Source organism: Rhinichthys klamathensis, unplaced genomic scaffold, assembly GCF_029890125.1.
Source record: "Rhinichthys klamathensis goyatoka isolate OS25496 unplaced genomic scaffold, OSU_Roscu_1.1 h1tg000206l_1, whole genome shotgun sequence".
Taxonomy (NCBI): domain Eukaryota; kingdom Metazoa; phylum Chordata; class Actinopteri; order Cypriniformes; family Leuciscidae; genus Rhinichthys; species Rhinichthys klamathensis.
In genome coordinates this window covers 1,736,834-1,756,670 of record NW_026606731.1, presented here as the reverse complement: position 1 = coordinate 1,756,670, position 19,837 = coordinate 1,736,834, and the positions used below count along the sequence as shown (strand labels likewise).

Genomic DNA, 19,837 nt, shown 5'->3' with positions numbered 1-19,837 from the left:
TTTGCTGGCCTTTGAGAGTGACCTCCCGTAACCAAGGGGGGAAAAATTGCTCTAATAAATGCCTGCATACCTATTGACTCAGAAAGCATCATGAGTATGACAGGTTCATTTAATTGCCATCACATAATGGTCCCTTTAAAAAAAAAAAAAAAAAAATACATCATCTGCTACCAACCAGGAACATTATGGAGAGATGAAACTGATAGACACACTAATTAATTACGTATGTATCATAGGCACTTACAAGGCATTATAGAAGTTACAAAAAAATGGATTTTTCTTTATAAGATATAAAAGAAAACAATACATCAGAGATGTGCTCACAAGTAAATACAAAACAAAGTTTTGCTCCTTTAGTAAGTATTCAGTGCATGATTTTTGTTGGAGGAATGCCCTCCAGTCGTGAGGACACAATTATTTCACAATTTGGCTCTACCTGTGAATCATTATAATACCTGCAACCTCTGAATAAAACCCCCACAGTTAAGGGATCATTATTCACGTTGTGAAGCTGAAGGACAGCTGTGAAAGTTAAAGCCAAAGAGCATCGAAAAAACGTTCAAACTAAAGTAAAACAAATGCATGGAATAAGAAAAGGCTGCATCACAGTTCCTAGTATATTTATATTATGCACCTGAATTCAATTGGTTAAAGGGATAGTTCACCCAAAATTGAAATTTCTGTCATAATTTGCTCGCCCTCATGAGGATTCAAACCTGAGGGACTTTCTTTCTTCAATGGAACAAAAAAGAAGATATTTTGAAGAATGTTGGGGTCCAGACAACATTGGATTCCACTGACTTTACACAGAAGAAATAAAGTCATACAGGTTTGAAATGATATGAGGGCGAGTAAGTGATGACAGAATTTTCATTTTTGGGTGAACTATCCCTTTAAACTAGATCATGAATGATTAAATTGTCTCCACAATATGCTTTGGAAGAGAATTTGTAGTATTGTGCTATAACATACGTTTTGTCCAACATATGCTACAACGTGACACATATTCATATCAGATGTTTAGCAACGCAGGAGTAGGTAGGGTAGGTTTAAAGTTTTTATTCACATGCTTTTCTGAGCATGTACACCTGAAGCGCACACACACTAAAAGCCTGTCACACAGCATGCAAGTACTGAAGATCTCTGTTGCGTCTTATTGCGCTTGCGCTGCCAGATACACACAAGGTTTACACAAACAGTCATTTATATCTTAAGTGAATGTAAATGGTTCAGATGCGTGTCAGTATATTATCACAATTCTTTTTAATGTTGGATTATACAGACTATTTTGCAAGTCACTGAGCAATACAGCCAGACTATTTTTTTTTTTTTTTTACAATTCTAAGGTTATAAAATAAAAAATAAAAACAATGACAGACAATTTAGGCCAAAGTTAGGCCAATCTTATTTCACTTATTTAATTTATTATTCTATTTTTTGTTATTAAAAATAAGAAAAAAAATGCAAATGACAAATAATAGGACAAATACAATATAAGGTACAATTAAAATAAACAGTGCTTTAATTTTTCAGCTACAGTAGGTGTATATAATAGTAGCATTCAAGAAATTGAACAGATGTAAAAATAAAACACATAGACCTCACTTGTATGAATTATACACTGATTCTTATTATAGCTACTGAAGTTATTCAGTCAATTCAGTCATTAATGACACAGACGGCAGCAGATTTATTAGGCAGCTGTCACTTTAAGACTGCATATGCAGATTTAATGTACTGACACACATGCATATCATATGATATTTTTGCCATATCCCCCACCCCTATTTCCCACTATTCATACTTTATTCTGGGTTAGTAATTAATTCCGGGCTGCAAGGTTGTGCGATTTGACACTGTACACTTATCTTGAAACCTGGGTTAATGTTCTTATTTGCATATTTATGAGGTTAACAGCATTGATCGGACAAATACAGCATGCAACTTGTTTTATAACTGCCTGTTCATCTGTAGAAATGCAAGGGTGCAAACTTTTGTCTCAAAAAAGCACCATTTAATATATTATTTAATTGAATATATACTGTAATATAAATATATATATTATATATTAAAATATATATATAAAACAAATTAAATAAAACTATTCAATAAAATATATTAAAATACTATACATTTCTTTAGATGTAATGTATGAAAATTACACAATGTACTGAGCGCAACTCTGAAATGTTATAATATATATGAATACTCACTAGTTTCTCCTGTCTCGTATTCACTGTCTCGGAGCAGCTCAAAGATGTCCACCTCCAGTTTGCCTGTGGTGGAGCGGTTGCTGGAACGGTTGATGCTTTCTTTCGCCAGAGTGATGGCCAATCGCTCCCCGCGGCTACACTCCATTGGGTCATCAAGAATGGCAGCTGGGAAATAGTTCAAGGAGACAGAGAAAGACCCAGAAAGTGAGAAAACCAGATAGTCTGACAATCAGAACTGTGACTAAAGAGATTAAGAAATCCTCAAGAAGCAACAAAATCATTCAACACAATGAGGAATCATGGGAATGTAGAAACAAGAGTGTCTGGGTTGTCTTGTGCACATATTAAAAGTGCATTCTTCGCTTCGCTTACAGTAGACGAGGTTAATGCTGTTCTTTGACAGGTTTGTTACGAGACCGACACAAGTGCTCCATATACAGTAGCTGTTTTGCTTGCGTAGCATATAGAATGACTCTTTCAGAATGTTGCAAAGTAAAGAGACAATATCCTTGCACTATGTTTATAGTCACTAGGGCTATTATTGTAAGTACGCCCACTTTCGTGAAGACATATCATTTTCAATCTGCTTTGAATTTGACTATGTCATGGTGAGTTGACTTAAAGCTTAGCAACAAATGCCACAGCCAGAATCTGACGCTCAGATATTAAAATCTACAGTATGTAAAGCAAATACCATTTACATTTTTATCACCGTAATTTTTGACGCGAGTAAAGCCTAATGATGTCTGACACCGGTTCAAATACAGAAGTCCTGCTTTTTATACAAAACTGCAGAAAGAAAGCTTTATGCAAGCACCTAACATCACATCAACACAACTATAGGTGAGCGTCTGTCCCTTTTGATGAATGTCAACCTATTTTGAAACTATCCTTGTGATATTTCTGTTACCTGTCAGGCTGGCATATTGAAATGGTTTATTTTGCCACCATTCTGTAAGCCAACACATAATTAGCTCTTCAGTGACTCTGATTTTGACATGACTGAACATGAGAGATTTTTTTAATGCCAGTTGTCAAACCCTGACAAGAACAGTATGCTAGAAGAGATCATGCTAAATATTCCAGTGTAAGTAAGCACAAACCTCTTATTCTTTGACTGTACAATCATAAAGAAAACAAAAACAAATTTCATAATGCATAAATGAAACTTCTGTGATTCAGAATGCTTTAATGATTGAATTCAAACAAGACCGAATCAGCCGTGAGAGTCTTCCTATTAAAAAAGGGCATTATAAATAACAATCCACTTAAGACTGCCATAAATATCGAGATGTTTGTTTAGAGATGGTAAATGGAGATCCGCGGTATGTTGTAAATGAGATTAAACGTATTCGCTTGCGGCAAAGCAGTGATGGCAGTTAAGACACACACTGCAATTTTAATGTGCTTTTGGGTAAAAAGCAATTAAATGACTATATACAGGGGTCCAATTTAAGCTAATGCATTCTGCGCGGAGAAAACATAGATTTTTGTCTTTCCCACAAACTCACAGGAGCTATTTAAAAAAAAAAAGAGAAGTATTTATCAATTAATGCACTGTTACCTTAGGGGCAAAGCCACAATCATTACAGACGTTTTCCCATCCGTAATACCTGTCATGGTGAATGTCCACGGGAAATGCATTACTACAGCATACATTCATTTGCATTAAAATAGTCATCCTCTACAAAAATGATTGCAAGAAAAGATGGTAATTTCAGTACTGGCTGCCCATACAGACTGTCCATCTCCAACACTAAGCTAAATCATCTTCCCACACCCCCTCTTCTCTGTTGCAGCCAATAGCAAAAGGCTGTTTCCCACAGCACAAGTGGAGAAAGCTCAAACTGGGCAATTCTCCCAGCATTTAGCCCTAAATCTCACAACAAAGAGCGCCAAATGGAAACACTGGCCCCGCACTGAGCCCTGGGGTTCTGTTCTTGTCCCCAATCCGCGGTCACAAATGTAGATGTCAAACCAAGAAACTGGAATTGCCAGAGCTAAATGGAATCCTAGCACAGGGTAAAAATATCAGAGAGGGAGATCTGTTGCAGGGCAATGACATTTTAAAGGCACTGCGGTATGAGACTCAGAGAAGTGTGGAGGTCCGCTGCAGCCGAGGTTCTATTCAATCTTCCAGTCTTGGCTCAGCTGCTGACCCTTTTAGAGGAATCGATGGTGAGCATCAGCGCGTGCCGGGGCATGAAACACATTGTGTAATGTACATGGATACCAGGGCTGATGGTTATGGCATGACCAGCACTGTCCTTGCCTTAGTGCATCTTGATACTATACAGAAATACATGTGAGGCAATGTGTGTTTAAATTCAATTGTATGTGCAAATGTATTTTTTTTTATATTATCTTTTTGGAGGTAAGTAAAGACAGAAAGAAAATTAAACCAAAAATTGGGGAATCTGACGTTGCAGGTCAGACTCGAACCTGTTTTTCCAATATGAGCACCACAACTCTGAAATAGCAGAAGCTTTTGGGCTTTTTGGCCTTTGGCATAGGTAAGTGAAGATAGACAGTAAACTGCAGTGTAAAAGATTATGAAATTAATTATGGCACAGACCACACTGAAATCTGTAACTCAAAACATGAGCACCTCAGCTAAATGACATGCTTCTGGACTTTTATTTGAAAGTAAATGAAATGAGACAAGAAATTGCAACGTTAAAGATTGGAAAACTAGATATGACTGGATATGGTCAATTCAAACCTGTAGCCCCAGTTCCTAAAAGACAGAAACCTTTGTGTGTTTTGACCTTTATTTGATAGGTAAATGAAGCAAGACAGAAAAGAGATTGGACAATTGCATATAGCGCAGATTGGATTCAAACCTCACATACAGTAAACACCACAGCTCTTAAATACCATTAGCTTTAGGAGTTTTCAGGCCTTTATTTCGTAGGTAAATGACGCAAGACCATTTGATTTGACGCAGGTCAGATTAATGTGTACTCTGTCTCTTACAGTTAGATTCTCTTACACTATATTTCTTCTACCTACCTATTAACCTGTCTAGCTCACAAACCACTATGTATCCTGCAGGCTATAGAAACACTAAAACAAACCATTAGATGTTACAATACATGGGGGTTTATAGTATGTCCCAAAGGCCCGTTCAGCACTACATTGCCACCATAATAAAACTACTAAACTCTCAAAATCACCTTGTGCTGCTGCTCTCACGGGACCGTTGGCTAACAGTAGGCTAAACAGACCAGCCATGGAGGATGGAGGTACTGTGAGGAGAGAGGAACTCATCACTCAAATGGGTCGTCCACTGTTCAAGTACCTATTAAATAAGCACCATCACACACTTAATCAACCAGAGTGACTGAATGCAGATAAAATGGACTATTGCGTCACCTTTAAGCGCACTAACTGCCATTTAATATGCTTTTCCCTTTAAAACACTAGATCCAAATGAGGCTTGAAGAGCATCAAAGCAGCAGTCTTGATTGTAACATTTATACAGCTATTATACGAGACTGATTATCATTAAATGAACTGTCAACATTAATTCAATTAAAGCACACTCATTAACTTTTACCAAACATAAAAACGCTTGATGTTGTACACAATGTGGCTATAGGATGTATTGCTAGTATATGCTGGATTTTAAGTGCATGGTTTTGTGCAGAAGACTTCCAATCACACAACTGTGTAATGCTGTTTGCAAAATTTAGGGTTTGGGGAAACAACAACTCATTGAACTATGTTGATAACGATGGAACTTACAGAAGTATTGAAGTGGTACCCTAAATAAGAAACTAAAACCAGTAGGTGGTGGTAAATGTGTAAATGATTCGTTCAAATTGCTGATTCATTCAGGAATAGCTCTCTTTATGAATGGGCTAAATCATTGGTTCACCCCATTCTGTGTAACTCAGAGATGCACAATAGTTCTGCTCTGGCTTTACATGTAATATCTTCGTTGGCAAAATTGAGCGCAAACAGAAAATATTGTGTCTAAATCATAACACAATTTGAACTTCTTATATAAAACAATATCACATTTGCACTCGTGCTAGTCAGGACAAAAACAGCGCTCGTGAGATACTGTGCTAGTTACTTGTGTGATATTGCTTAAATATAGACCTATCATTTGCTATAAATAAGAGACAATAATGCAGTCAATTGTTGCTCTACTTGATGTTCGTTACCAATCAACTGTATGAAATGACATAACTAATGAATTAAATTAACACTGACAGCCCTATAAATCCACGCATCAGATTTGAACTACTCAGATCTGCTCTTCACTTCATCCCACAGAGACTGAAAAAGGATCTAACTACAGCAAAAGTAAAGACCAGGGAGATAAAGCACTTCAGAGGCCAACATCACAGTTGTACAGAGGGATCTGCACTGTCAAATGATGAATAGTGAGTCTTAAAATGCTTTCGAAGGTTGTTTGACTTTATTATTGACTGGCCTTTTACCCTTGTCACTGATGAGAATAAACTAGATATTAGTATTCCACCTCTCCGTTCCTTTACATGAAAGATCAGCAGGATATTTTTAAATCTGATTTAAATTCAGTTTGCTATCAAGCTGGGACAAAAGTGATTTCAAGGTTATCAATAATATAGTCTTATAGTTTAATAGTCCGCATTCCTCTCCATCTGGAAAAGCCTGATTGTTTGTATAAAAATAGGCTGATGAAGGCTTCGTTTACATGTTATTCTGTATGGATCTTCTCTGCACTCTGACGCTTTTTAAGCGGATATATCATCCATCTTTGAATGGGAATTATCTGTCACGTAAATCAACTTTTAATTATGGGTTCTAATTAAATTTTTATTTTCGCCAAAGCAAGTCTCGTCTAATTTCAGCAATGACGCTAATTAGCGAAGCTCCTGGGCAAGTCGTTGACGACAGAATCCATCGCTGAAGGGCGTAAGGTCCCAGTAAATCAAAACGCTGATTGCTTTATGGACCTCACAGTCACTTGTCTTTTTGTGTCTGTGGAAAAAAGTCATTTTTACACTTTTTAATAGGACTTTGTGTTGTCAAATTGGCAAGCGAATTAGAGAAATGACATGTGGCAAATGAGTAATTGAAATGAATTGTTTTCAAACACTACATGATTTAGAGCGATGAGTGGCCAATAAACTACTGACACTGCAAACCATAGACATCATATAGGTAGACGCCCTATCGACCGCTACTGCCTATTGGCACGGACGAGAATTGGAGCCGCCATCTTAAACCGGTCATCCGCTCCGCTCAGTGTAATCTGAATGGCAGGTGAAATGAGCTGTCAGCGCATAAATTAATCATATCTCACTGAATACTGAACTGATTTTCACGTGTTTTTTTTTGCTGCAAAGGTCATTCATGTAGCTATGATACAGGACACATGGTTCGGCGTATTTTAATATCCATAGTAGGCTTAACAGTAATATAATATTCTGATATAAGATATAAAGTGACCAGACACAATATGTGTGATGAAGGATATAATGTATTTTATAAATCACACACTATAAATATAATAAAGAAGCAGAAACAGATAGTTGCAGTAAAGTAAGATATTTTAATAAGTTGAAGAAACAATTTATGATTTGTGACACGCACATACACACGAACTGACACAAACAAACACGAAGAGAAACACACACACACACACACACACACTTTCACACACATAACGCAGCCACCGAATCCACCGAACGCAGCCACCTGTAATAAAAATTGAGAAGAAGCTTTTCAACGTGTTTGCATCAGTAATTTCTAAAAAATTAAATTCGGACAACATTAAGCCTATACCTTTTTTATTGTATGTGGATGTGGGAGGGGAAAATGTCGAGACTAAAGCCCTATTCGGATTAACTTTACAAGGGTAGATGGAGTAAGTTAATAATGTAATTTTACCACAGGACTTCTGTAATATCAATAGCCAAATCGCATGTGATAAGATATAGGTTATCAATAAAACTAGAAGTTGGAGGGGTAACTCAATTTGCGCATCGCTAATGCTTGTATTTACATTGCTTCCTGATATCATGTGCGTGTAACTGGTCTCCTGTTACATGCGCAAACACAAATAACATACAACAGGGCAGTTGAATGCTAATCTGATAACCTAGAAGCTCTTGTAATTACTACTTTAACAGTTACCCCACCTCTCCATGCCGGGTGAACACCGGCTGATGCAGTAAACAGCATTTCACAACGATTTCAGTACAGTAATAGCAAATATCCTTGCTCCTTCTTGATTATCTGGTAATAGTCTATTCACAAAATACAACCAATAGTACGGTAATGTTAAGACTTGTGAAAAGCCCTATTTTCGATGGTCCGACGATTAGAACAGGAAAATGCTCCACAATGCTCTGGCACCTTATCTGCTGCCACGCAACGAAACTAGGAATACGACCGGTTCAAGATGGCGGCCGGATTTCTCGGTTTCCAGCGGCCAATAGGGCATCTAGTCTCTATATGATATCTATGCTGCAAACAGCACGACCTCAAAAAAGAGCAAGTGTAGGAGTACCTTTCATAAAACATGAGTTAAAACGGTTCCGACATTTTCATTACATTTCCAATCTTAAATTTTTTTTTGAAATTATATGCATGTATGTGATTAAATCAAATGCATATGTTCATATTTTCTATTAAAACAGGCATTAAAAATGTAATGTAAATGTCATGAATAGTAATCATTGAACGCTAATGCATCCTAAAAACACACTTATATATTTTCACACTTTTTGCATAAGTTGACACTTACAGTTTAAAAGGGAATAATGCAGTGTGTGTCTAAACAGCTTAATACAGAATACAATATTCTGTGATATTCATTTAGACTTTTTTCTAATATTTTCTTCACACTCATATTTCATCTCAAGTATGCACTTTACTGACATTCCTGTTTCTTTGGTAACCAAGTACACTAATAATGGATATAAATCCTAAGTTGTAAAAATGTATATAAATCACTTTCTCATAATACTGAAATGTTTAGATTATCATATTAAATATAAGAGTTTTTCATGATAAAACAAGAATAAGTTCAAATCTGTTGTAGAGACTTTAGGGATTAACCAAACACAAATTAATCTTTCTAATCTCTCATGGGATTCATTCAAATGTGATTCAGCATTCCGGATCTGAACACCAAATTCCAAAGTCACAAGACTGGCTCCAAATTGTCTAGAAAACCCCCCAGAGAAGACTTTTATGGCCCCAGAGATAAGCCTAAACAGGAAGAACGTGTCACTGTTTTCATCCTTAAGCCAGATAAAGCTGCTCAAAAATGGTGAAACGAGGCCTGACCACCAAGGGGCCTGACAACCTTTGACCTCCCTCAGCATCACCACTGCTGAGCAGGACAGCGATGTAAAACAGACCACGCTTTCATGGAACGTGAGAGACTTACACAGACTTTACATATCAAACCCATTAAAACTCACGCAGAACAATGCTCAGTGGACTTATAATCAAACTTCATAATTCTTGTTGTTCCTACAATTCATGTTTGTATTATGCTTAGATCACATATAAATCATGTAATTGTGATATAACTGTGTGTATGGATGAAAGAGTATCGTGCTTCCAATCAAAAGAATCGTATGCCCTTAATTCAAAAGGTGGCTTGTTTGAAATCTGTGTAAAATGTTTTGTATGATTATAATAATCTATAATGTTTAAACTGGGGTCTCTTGTTCTCTGCTAAGTGCTGGAACCCAAGCAGATCCCAGATAACGATAAGTAGGAACTCGATCCACCTCCTAAAATGATGCCATTGTCTCATTGGTCAGAATTCTCCAAAAGAGGTTGGACTAACTTTTAAGTTAAAGACCCGAACAAAGGAGTTAGTTGAAAGAAATTCGGAAAGAAGTTCGGTTCAGAGAGCAGTTCGGGGTTGCCGTTCGGTTTTGAGTTCGGTTCGGTGTTGAATTAAGTTTGCGCCTCTCTCTAGCAACAGCAAGAGAGTGTTCCTGTTCGTGCTTCTCTCTGAAAACAACAAAGAGCGTGTTCGCACGCTTCTACATCGACCAGACCAAATTAGACCAGCAGACAAATAACCCATCGAGATCGGGGTTAAAACAGCTCATTCAAGCCATCTAACTCGTCTTACTTTCATTTCTTCCTTTATTTTCTTTTTTCGTAAAAGTCTCGGTTCAAAGTTAAGTTGCTGCGAAGTTCGTTTAAATGTCTCTCCTGCAACGCGCTTCGAACTGTAAAGACTCTTATTCGCCTGCCAATCACACGTGACCGGCAGTTCAGAAACTTCCATCCAGGCACTTCAAAGACAACCAGCCACACGGACCCGGCCGGGAAACCCCTTCGACGAAGCACCGCAAAAAGGGAATTCCCTAAGCAACGCAAAGACAAGCAAGTAGCTACTCCAGACTCTAACTGAACTGGTGCGTTAATGTAAATTGAATAACCTGTCGAAGAAACGAAGGTTTAAATTAATGTTTGGTGGTTCGTTCAGGTCATGTCTTACAAAGTGCATCTCACTCTGAAAACTCACTCTTTCTCTCTCTTCCTCTGCGCCTTGTATGAATGTGTGTGTGTGTGATTGTGTTTAGACCTTAGTTTTATGTGTTTAGAATAGTTAATAAAGTCGTCAATATATTTGAAAAGATATTTGCCTTGTGTTGTGCTTGCACATTTAATGTCTTGTACTGTCGATCTAAAGTTACCTTGCTAATACATAGTGTTTCACTATAGATTGGATATTTATATCTGTTGCCAAGGTTATAATTACGGCCCGTTCAAATGAACTCTAAACGAGTCATTTGCTCGGTTCCATAGTGATTCGGTCAAGATTCATTGCAAATCGATGAATCATTCCTTTTGAGCTAAATTGGCCTTCCGGCCCCCCCTTAAATACATTTTATGTATATTATTATTGTGTGATTCGTTACACTGTTTTAATAAAATCAACCCCTGGCACGTAAAAGTGCTTGTAGTAAAATAAAATCCCAATTGTTAAATATTTAGGTCTTGATTTAAATGTTTTTTCTTTAAATACTTATTTCACCCAAATGTATAAAAGTGTAGCATCTATTTCAATGTTCACTTAAGCTAAATGTGGAAAAAATAGGCTGTCGTGTGGAGTCTGCATTATTTAACATTTTCTGGGCCACAGACTCGCAGTTACAGGCATAATACTTTATACTGACACCCTGGCTCTAACATTTCAGCTGTGAAAGAATCTGCAATTCATGGTTTTAAGTTTTATGTGGCTATTACTGTAGTAGAGCATGGCATACACAAGAGCTTTTTCAGATAAATGATAAATGAGGAGGAAAAGGGTAAGAAAGTTTCTCTCTCATTGATCATGACCGGGTGATCTATGTGTCTGAGTGTGTTTGTGCTTTCATTGGAATCTGCGTTTAGCTGTAATAGTCGTGTGTGTGTGTGTATTCACTAAGGGAGGCCATTAGAGACAGGGGAATAATGATGGTATTAATGGCACCAATTGCTCATCCAGCCTGCCATTGGAGTGCAGCCCTTGGGATGCGTGTGCAGGGATAATTGTTTACATCTTCAGTTGCCTGTTTTTATCCCTTTATCACTATAGACTAGAGGATAAGGAGAGACACACAATGCCCAGGATCTGCCTCTGCTCCATCCCATGACACTTTGTCCCACCTTTCTACCTGCTACAGGAAAAAGTGAATTCTGTATTTAAAAAGTCACATATAAGTATGATCAAATTGAATGTAAACAATGGCATGTAGACTTTTCTTTTTAAAGTAAAACCAATTAAGTTTACATTGCTTTAAAGTCGCCATGAAATCAAAATGTAAATTTCTTATTTTTTTAATGAAATATTGCAGTATTTATTATAAATGATTTATCTGTGCACGTCATTATTTTTTTTTACAATTCATGTGCCTTTGTAATCTTTAATCAAAATAACTTCCCCTCCCTCTTGCAGCGACATCTTTTCTCTTCTTTGATGACGTGTTTACTGGCGCGAGGGCGGGACAACCTGTCAACCGGTCCAATAGCAAACCACAACCATCCAATGATCCAATCAATTCCCGATGGACAAAAATAAGTCCTGCCTTACTTTTTTTTGTGTTCAAGAAGATAAACAAATACATAACAAATACATTGATGGATCAGTGTTTTAACCATGTCTGTGTCTGTTGGCTTCTGTCGGAGCAACAGACAGAACACGTTGAATCTGCGTTTGTCGGGTCGTTGAATGTCTGAGAAGTGACGTACTGTAATCTGGTAACTGTCTGCGTAGGTCGGCGGTCTTTCGGTGCAGTGTGAATCAGCCTTTAGAAAAAAAAAAGGTTTAATGGGGTTCTATATAGAACCATGTTTTCTTGCGGAAAAGAAAAGATTCTATTGTATAAGGAAACATTTCTTAATTATCATGTTTAACAGGTTATTTAATTTGTTTTTGTGATAAAGGATATTTACGAGCTGTTTAATTCATACAATTGAATTAGAATAAAAAAATTAACAAAATTAATAAAAAAAAAAACAATAAAATGATCCTATGATGGAACCCCTAAAAGGTTCTATATATGAAGCGCCTGTCAGAACCCATTAAGGTTCTATATAGAACAGAGAGTGCATGATTATTAGAAATAATACATTAGATTAAGTGCTCTTTGAGTTTGACTTAGAATTAAAATTTTCTTTTTTCTTTTCTTAAGGTCTAGCTTGAATTCCCATTTAGAGGGCTTATTAAAGCTACTAACATTATCCAGCAAAAAAAAAAAAAAAAAAAAAAAATAGATTATTCAGAATAGTGGTCAATCAATAAGGGTTTTTGGCAAGAAGTGGATTTGAGTCTTTTTTAAAGTTACAAATATTTGCAGATTTTTTTTTTGTAGAAAAGATACATCGCCATCTTGCTCCAACCAAAGTGACGCACCTGACGCTGTATTTATGACTTCCCAACTCCCCAGGAGGACTTGATAATGTAAAAAGAGATAGTGACCATATGATAGTGTAGAAAGTATTGTTTTTGTTTTGTTTTTGCTTTTGTTGTTGATGTACAGTACCTGTACATATCCTTTACTAACACAATCACTTCTCCAACCTCTTTCTATTAATGCTTTTCCTCATTCTCACCTGTGTTTTTCTGAATAACACGAATCACAATAATTAAAGATTGTTCCCTTACTTGGTCATGACATTCCCTCCTGCGATGAAGTCTACAAAACATGTCAGGCGATAGCAGCATGCCCAGACTAACGATGAAGACTTACGCTCTCTCTCATTTTCTGCTCTCTGTCCTTATCTTGCCTACAGTAAACCGAAGGCTAAGCATACAAATCCTTGTTACATTGCACGGAAAGTGCACTCCATATAGAGCATTATCAAAGCTAAGCACCAAATCGTCCCCCCTCATCTTTTTTTTCACATGGAGAGTGTGATGGAGAATTGCAGTGGACTACATTTGATTGGTTGCACATCCACTAAAGATCAGGTTTCAGTAATAGCCTCTCTGGAGTTTACGTCTGACCTATGGATTTGTTATTTTGGCAAGGCAAGGCAAGTTTATTTATATAACACATTTCATACACTATGGCAATTCAGAGTGCTTTACAGAAAGGAATTAAAATAATCACAAAATAAAAGTGTGGCGAGCAGGACGAGGTCGAGGGCCGTGAGAGAACGCCGTGAGGCCGGTGGCGTGATTGATAATGAACGACACCGACGCGACGCACCGGTCTCATATCTCTCACGGAGGAGCGGAAACATAAAGGAGGAGCGACGACAGTGGAGATCGAGAGAGGAACAGGCCTGATTTTATGTTGTGTTTTATTTTGTTATATGTGACAGCAGTTGTCCGTGAGGGGCTGCTGTCTTTTACTTTCGTTTTGTATTTGTTTTATTGTATGTAATTAAAGTTTGTTTAAATGTTCGCCGGTTCCCGCCTCCTTCTTCCCATAACATCTGAACCTCGTTACACAAAACAAGGAAAATTAAAACAGTTAGCCTATAAAAGAAATTAAAAGAGATATATGATAGTTATAAAATGAATTAAAAGAGTAAAAAGATGATAAATAGATGACTTCTCATCTGGCAAAACACCGGTGTTTCATATTTTTCACAACTCTCCGTTTTACTCTGAGTTTTACCATTTCCCATGGCGATTACACTGTGTCTGTGGTGTTGTTTCGGTGCCTAAAAAAATCTATTGGACGTCTCAGATGGACCCGATTTTTCCCTAAAATCGGACAGGAGGAGCTCTAGGACTGACTCACGGGGTAACCTCGGGTTAACTGCCCTATCAGTCCGCACCCCAAAGATTTGTTCGGAAGCTAGGAATCTAATCAATCCAGTCCGCAGCCCACAGAACCTCGAGTTTAACTACACATCAAACTCATAACTCCACCACAGACCACCATAACTCCACCACCAATTGACCGTTCGCAAAAGCCACGCCCCCTAGATATTGTCACTACGCCCGTCAAACAAATGGTCAAACACGACCAGCGCGACAGATTCCCATGACGGGAAGAGGTATAAGTTAACGTTACCCGTGCGTGTCAGTGACCTTTTTTGGAGCAATACCTCAGCGATATCCTCCAGATCGAGGCAAAAGGGGTTACAGTATGCAGTGGAGGGATACATTCAAAATATAAAATACGCAATGAAGGAGACACGACTACTATGGAGGCGAATGCTTATACCGGTCTCAAGCGAAATCTGAGAAACCCCATGACCTGTACCTCAAATGCAACCAGCACAGCCTTGAAGAAGATTTTATAAGCTGGTTTAGTGGCTAATGTTTGGAGTTAGAAATATATAACTCGCGCTGCATATTTAGTCATTTTGCCTCACATACTGGATTAACACGTTCGCTTTAACAAGCAGGTTGTTCATTACCACGGCAACCGCTTGCGTGTCATGCTGAATGCGATTTTCGTGTTTAAAAAGTAACTATACATAAGAGACGGAAAGATGCAGTTAACCATTATTTAAGGTTATTTCTATTCGTTACGATATTGATATATGAACTGATGTTGTCAAGTAAGCTTCATGCTTTCCCCGTTGCGAACGTGCACTCCTCTAAACTGTAGCCTACTGGTGCTGCACTGTTGACTGCTGCTCATTTTCCCCGAGAATATCATGTTAACAACAACCCTTTAGAAAACGTAATTCCTTTGTGGATCCTCTTGATCTGCTTTCTCCATGTTTCTTTGACTAATCTCAGTGTCTTGGTCTTAACCATGTTCGACACATGTAACTGGGAGCGGGGCCGTCCACACTGTTTTATCCATTGTAGGCACCGCTCACGTTGTGTTTTCGACTTTGGAAACGGAAAGAACACAATTCCTCCAGACAATGTCTCGGGGTACCTAGTGTCCGATTTACAAACGCCGCGGGCGCACCGCTTCACCATCTTGCTTGGAGTCAATGTTTGACGGACCTGCTCACATAGTAACGATTGCTATGATGTGTGCTTGGACAATGGCCGTTTTGTGGGAGGGGCCTGCGAACGGTCAATTAAGTAATTTATGTTTGTCTCTTACCCAATTCTCAGTGCCATTTGAGTTCAGTTTAGAATCAAAAGGAGGAATACAGTGCAATCAGTCGGACATACAGTGGATACAGTTATACAAAGAATTAAAAGAGTAATAAGATTATACATAAATAAACTTCTCATCTGGCAAAACACCGGTGTATCATATTTTGCACAGCTGCTTGTTTTTTACTGTGAGATGTTCCCATGTGGATTGTACCCATGTGGATTTTGCCTGCAGACAGCGGCATCTTAACATCACCAAAAACAAGCACACACATACTACATCATTACCATGAAGACCTTACTCTAGCGTTTAATGCAGAATCACACCTACCCCCACACTCTCACGGCTCCAGAGATTCCAGCTGATGATTCCAGACCAGCGTAAAACAACAGACAAAATCTGATGCCAACAGAGCAAACAATACCTGACGAGAAGCTGTGAGAGAAGGGTTTTTATAGTGGAAATGCAGGCGCTTACGTTTCATTTCACACATAGATGGGAGAAGGCAAGAGCCACAAAAAAGCAAGGCAATGTGATGCAGAGATGACAGGAAAACTGCATGAGGACTCAAAAGTGATGTTGGTCTATTAACGTAAAAGCGCACAGGCCATTGAGCTCAGACAGAGACTGTAGAGTGTTGACTGATGAGCCTGTAGACTAGACGGCAATTTTGTGTAGGGTTAAAATGGCATTTTAGAGACCTGGTGGTGATACTGATGCCCTAGGTGAGAAAACAGCCTCATTGAATCCTAATGACATGTTGTGGCATGAAGTTGGCATGTTCTGTGGTATATGCAGTACTCCTTAACAAATATTTTTTAAAAGGTCATCACAGGAATTAATTACACAATAAAATATATTAACATTGAAAACAGTTTAAACATTTAAATTCAGAACTGCCTTAATTCTTCGTGGCATAGATTCAACAAAGTGCTGGAAACATTCCTCAGAGATTTTGGTCCATCTTAACATGATAGCATCACACAGCTGCTGCAAATTTTTTGACTACACATCCATGATGTGAATCTTCCGTTCCACCATATCCCAAAAGTTCTCTATTAGACTGAGATCTGGTGACTGTGGAAGCCATTTGAGTATAGTGAACTCATTATCAGGAAACCAATTTGAGATGATTTAAGCTTTGTGACATGGCATGATATCTTGCTAGAAGTAGCCATCAGGAGATGGATACAATGTGGTCATAAAAGGATGGACATGGTCAGTAACAATACTCAGGTAGGCTTTGGTGTTTAAACGATGCTCAATTGGTACTAAGAGGCCCAAAGTGTGCCAAGATTATCTCACACACCATTAAACCACCACCACCAGCCTGAACCATTGATACAAGGCATGATGGATCCATGCTTTTATGCTGTTTACGCTAAATTATGAACCTACCATCTGAATGTCACAGCAGAAATCGAGACTCATCAGACCAGGCAACGTTTTTCCAATCTTATATTGTCCAATTTTGGTGAGCCTGTGTGAATTGTAGCCTCAGTTTGACAGGAGTGGCACCAATGTGGTATTCTGCTGCTGTAGCCCATCTGCTTCAAGGTGAAAACACTAATGTATCTATATGTATCTATGTATCTATATATCTATATATATTATTTATAACCAGATTGTTTTTTAAATTTTGAATCTTTGCTCTACCAGTTGAGCAACAAAAACATAATTTGAAACAACATCTGTTAATGAAGGAAAATTACTTGAGCTTTATGCACAATGGTATTGGTATTGTTAATGGTATTTTTTAAGCCGTGTTTATGCAGTCCAAGTGTTCATATTGATTATGTGGGCTGGGCTTGAGGTTTGGGAGTTGCATTGCATTGATTTGTTCACATGGTCCAGTGATTAATAGAGGAAGTATAACCATTCATCCCCACGGTAAGCCACAGACCCATCAGGTGGGTCTTAATGAGAATCTCACTGTCAAGGTCCCTGTTATCACCTCAAAGGCAGCGGAGCACATCTGAGCTGACCTTCTGCATTCCTATCTCACCGCATTAGAATTCACAGTGCATTATGGGTAGATCTGGTGCCAAAAATAATACATAGGCAGATACAGTCATAGTGTGTTATTCCACAGGCAAATAAATAAAATGTGCTCTGATTTGAACTTGAACAGACATACAAAACAAACATCCCGATGATTGTGATTCCTAAATAATTAACGGCACAGCGTTTCTTCATGCTTGAGCGCCAGGGACCATGTTTATAGACTCAATGCCTTGCACCCACATTCTTGAATTTTGCAAATCAGGTCTGCCACTTCAGTTCAGCCCAAATCACAGAAGAGCAAAGATGCCACAGACTAAGTGCATTTTAAAAAGCTGCTTTCGAGGATACATCTCCGTTCCAGGCCACCTGCGAACGACCATTCATCTTGACAGGGTGGAAAATAGCTTTGCTGCTCTGTGTTTCTTGCCCCTCTTTTTTCAAAAGACACTGAACTGAGGTGCGAACAGGTAGGATGCTGCTAGGTGGGAGATATTTTTTAACAGAACTGCCAGGCCTTTTTTTTTTTTAATTCATGTCCTTTACACAGAACAACTCAGCCGACAGTAAACGGACGTGTTTTAAGGTGGTTTTGACAGTGGTGAGATCAGTGCAGCTTTTCTAATAAACTCCACCAGACGCATAAAAGAAAGAATTGTTGAAATGCTGCCCAGTGCTTGCCATGCAAGAGGATTGAAATGCTTCCTGGCATTGTGTTTGTCTTGTCTCTCTCCCCCCAGGCTCTCCTACACTAAAATCCTTCATTTAGGATCCACCAGAGGCTATATAGTTCTCTTGAATGATGCAATGCATTGTGTCCCATAATAATGTTTAAGGCAAATGCGTTCTCTCCAAAATGTCTGAAATCTGATACATGAATAAAATATGGAGGACTCCTAGTCTACAGATTTTTAAAAAAAGGTAGAGCTGATGAAAGAGCTCCTTTCATATTAGAATAACACTTATCTCATTCTAGTTTATTTTTAATCTTCAGACTCCATTAAAGGGGTCATCGGATGCAAAATTCACTTTTATATGGTGGTTGCATATAAATGTGTCTTTGCAGTGTGTGGACACAACCACCATACAATGAAAAAAATCCATTCACTCCTTTTTTTAATCCTCAAAAAGCCTAAACACTCTCAATAATCAAGCCGTTTGGATTTTCTGAGCACTATGATGTCATAATGCTCATGCTCCGCTCACGACTTCTGACGGATCGTCCCGTATTAGCATATTTCTGCCCTCAGCCATTCGACACCCCCCATGGAAGAGAGGGGTGGGGTGAGCAGTTGCTCATTATCATTTAAAGAGTCATGCACTGAAACAGGTAACTGAACAAACCTGTTTTTGAGGAGGTAAAAAGGGTGTTTTACACAACCATTGAGGAATTTTAGCCAAAGTATATTACAAACTTTACATGAACACCCTAAAGAATCATACCAACGTGTGGAAAATGGGCATCTGATGACCCCTTTAAAAGAAACGTGTTGCGGTACTGACATTTCTTTACGTCGCATTTCTCAAAAGCCATAATTGCCTCAAAATGCACAATGTGCATCTGCAATACAAGTGGAAGAACCCAGCCTGATGTAGATTATTCATATATGTTTTAAGTTTGTATGTCTAAATAAATTATTTGGCATTCAAACAATATAAAAAAATAAAAAAATACATTCTAACCTTTCAATTTATACTGTATATATGTATATATATATATATATATATATATATATTAGGGCTGTCAGTTAAACGCGTTATACGCTGATTTCACGCAGCCGACATTTTGAAATGGCTCCGGTGGGAAGAAAACCGGATGTGTCGCCTTTAATCATAGGAGAGTCGCGAATGCGATGGCGTATTGTTGTGTTTAATGTAGAAATTAGTTATTCTAAAAATTTACATACATTTTCTTTCATTCTTTAGACTATATACAGTGAAATTCATTTATAAATAAAATTATTTTTTTATATATAATTCAGAACGTAAAAAAAGAAGCAGGAACGAACTATATACATATGCTATATTGGATATTAACATCCAATAGTACAGATCGCGGCAGCAGCTTCAGGTTGGTAGTCCAAGGCATCTATCTGTACTTCCGGGATTCTTCCCACCGGAGCCTCGCTTTCGATTTCAAAATGGCGG

General features: G+C 38.1%; 1 protein-coding gene across 1 annotated transcript in view; it reads right to left on the bottom strand.

The window, feature by feature from the left end:
- The window catches only part of grik4 (glutamate receptor, ionotropic, kainate 4), a 424,662-nt gene that overhangs the window by 151,742 nt on the left and 253,083 nt on the right, over positions 1-19,837 (bottom strand). The window contains exon 4 of the mRNA XM_056263373.1: positions 2,214-2,378. Coding sequence (XP_056119348.1) covers positions 2,214-2,378 — 165 coding nt within the window. The remainder of the gene's footprint in view (positions 1-2,213; positions 2,379-19,837) is intronic.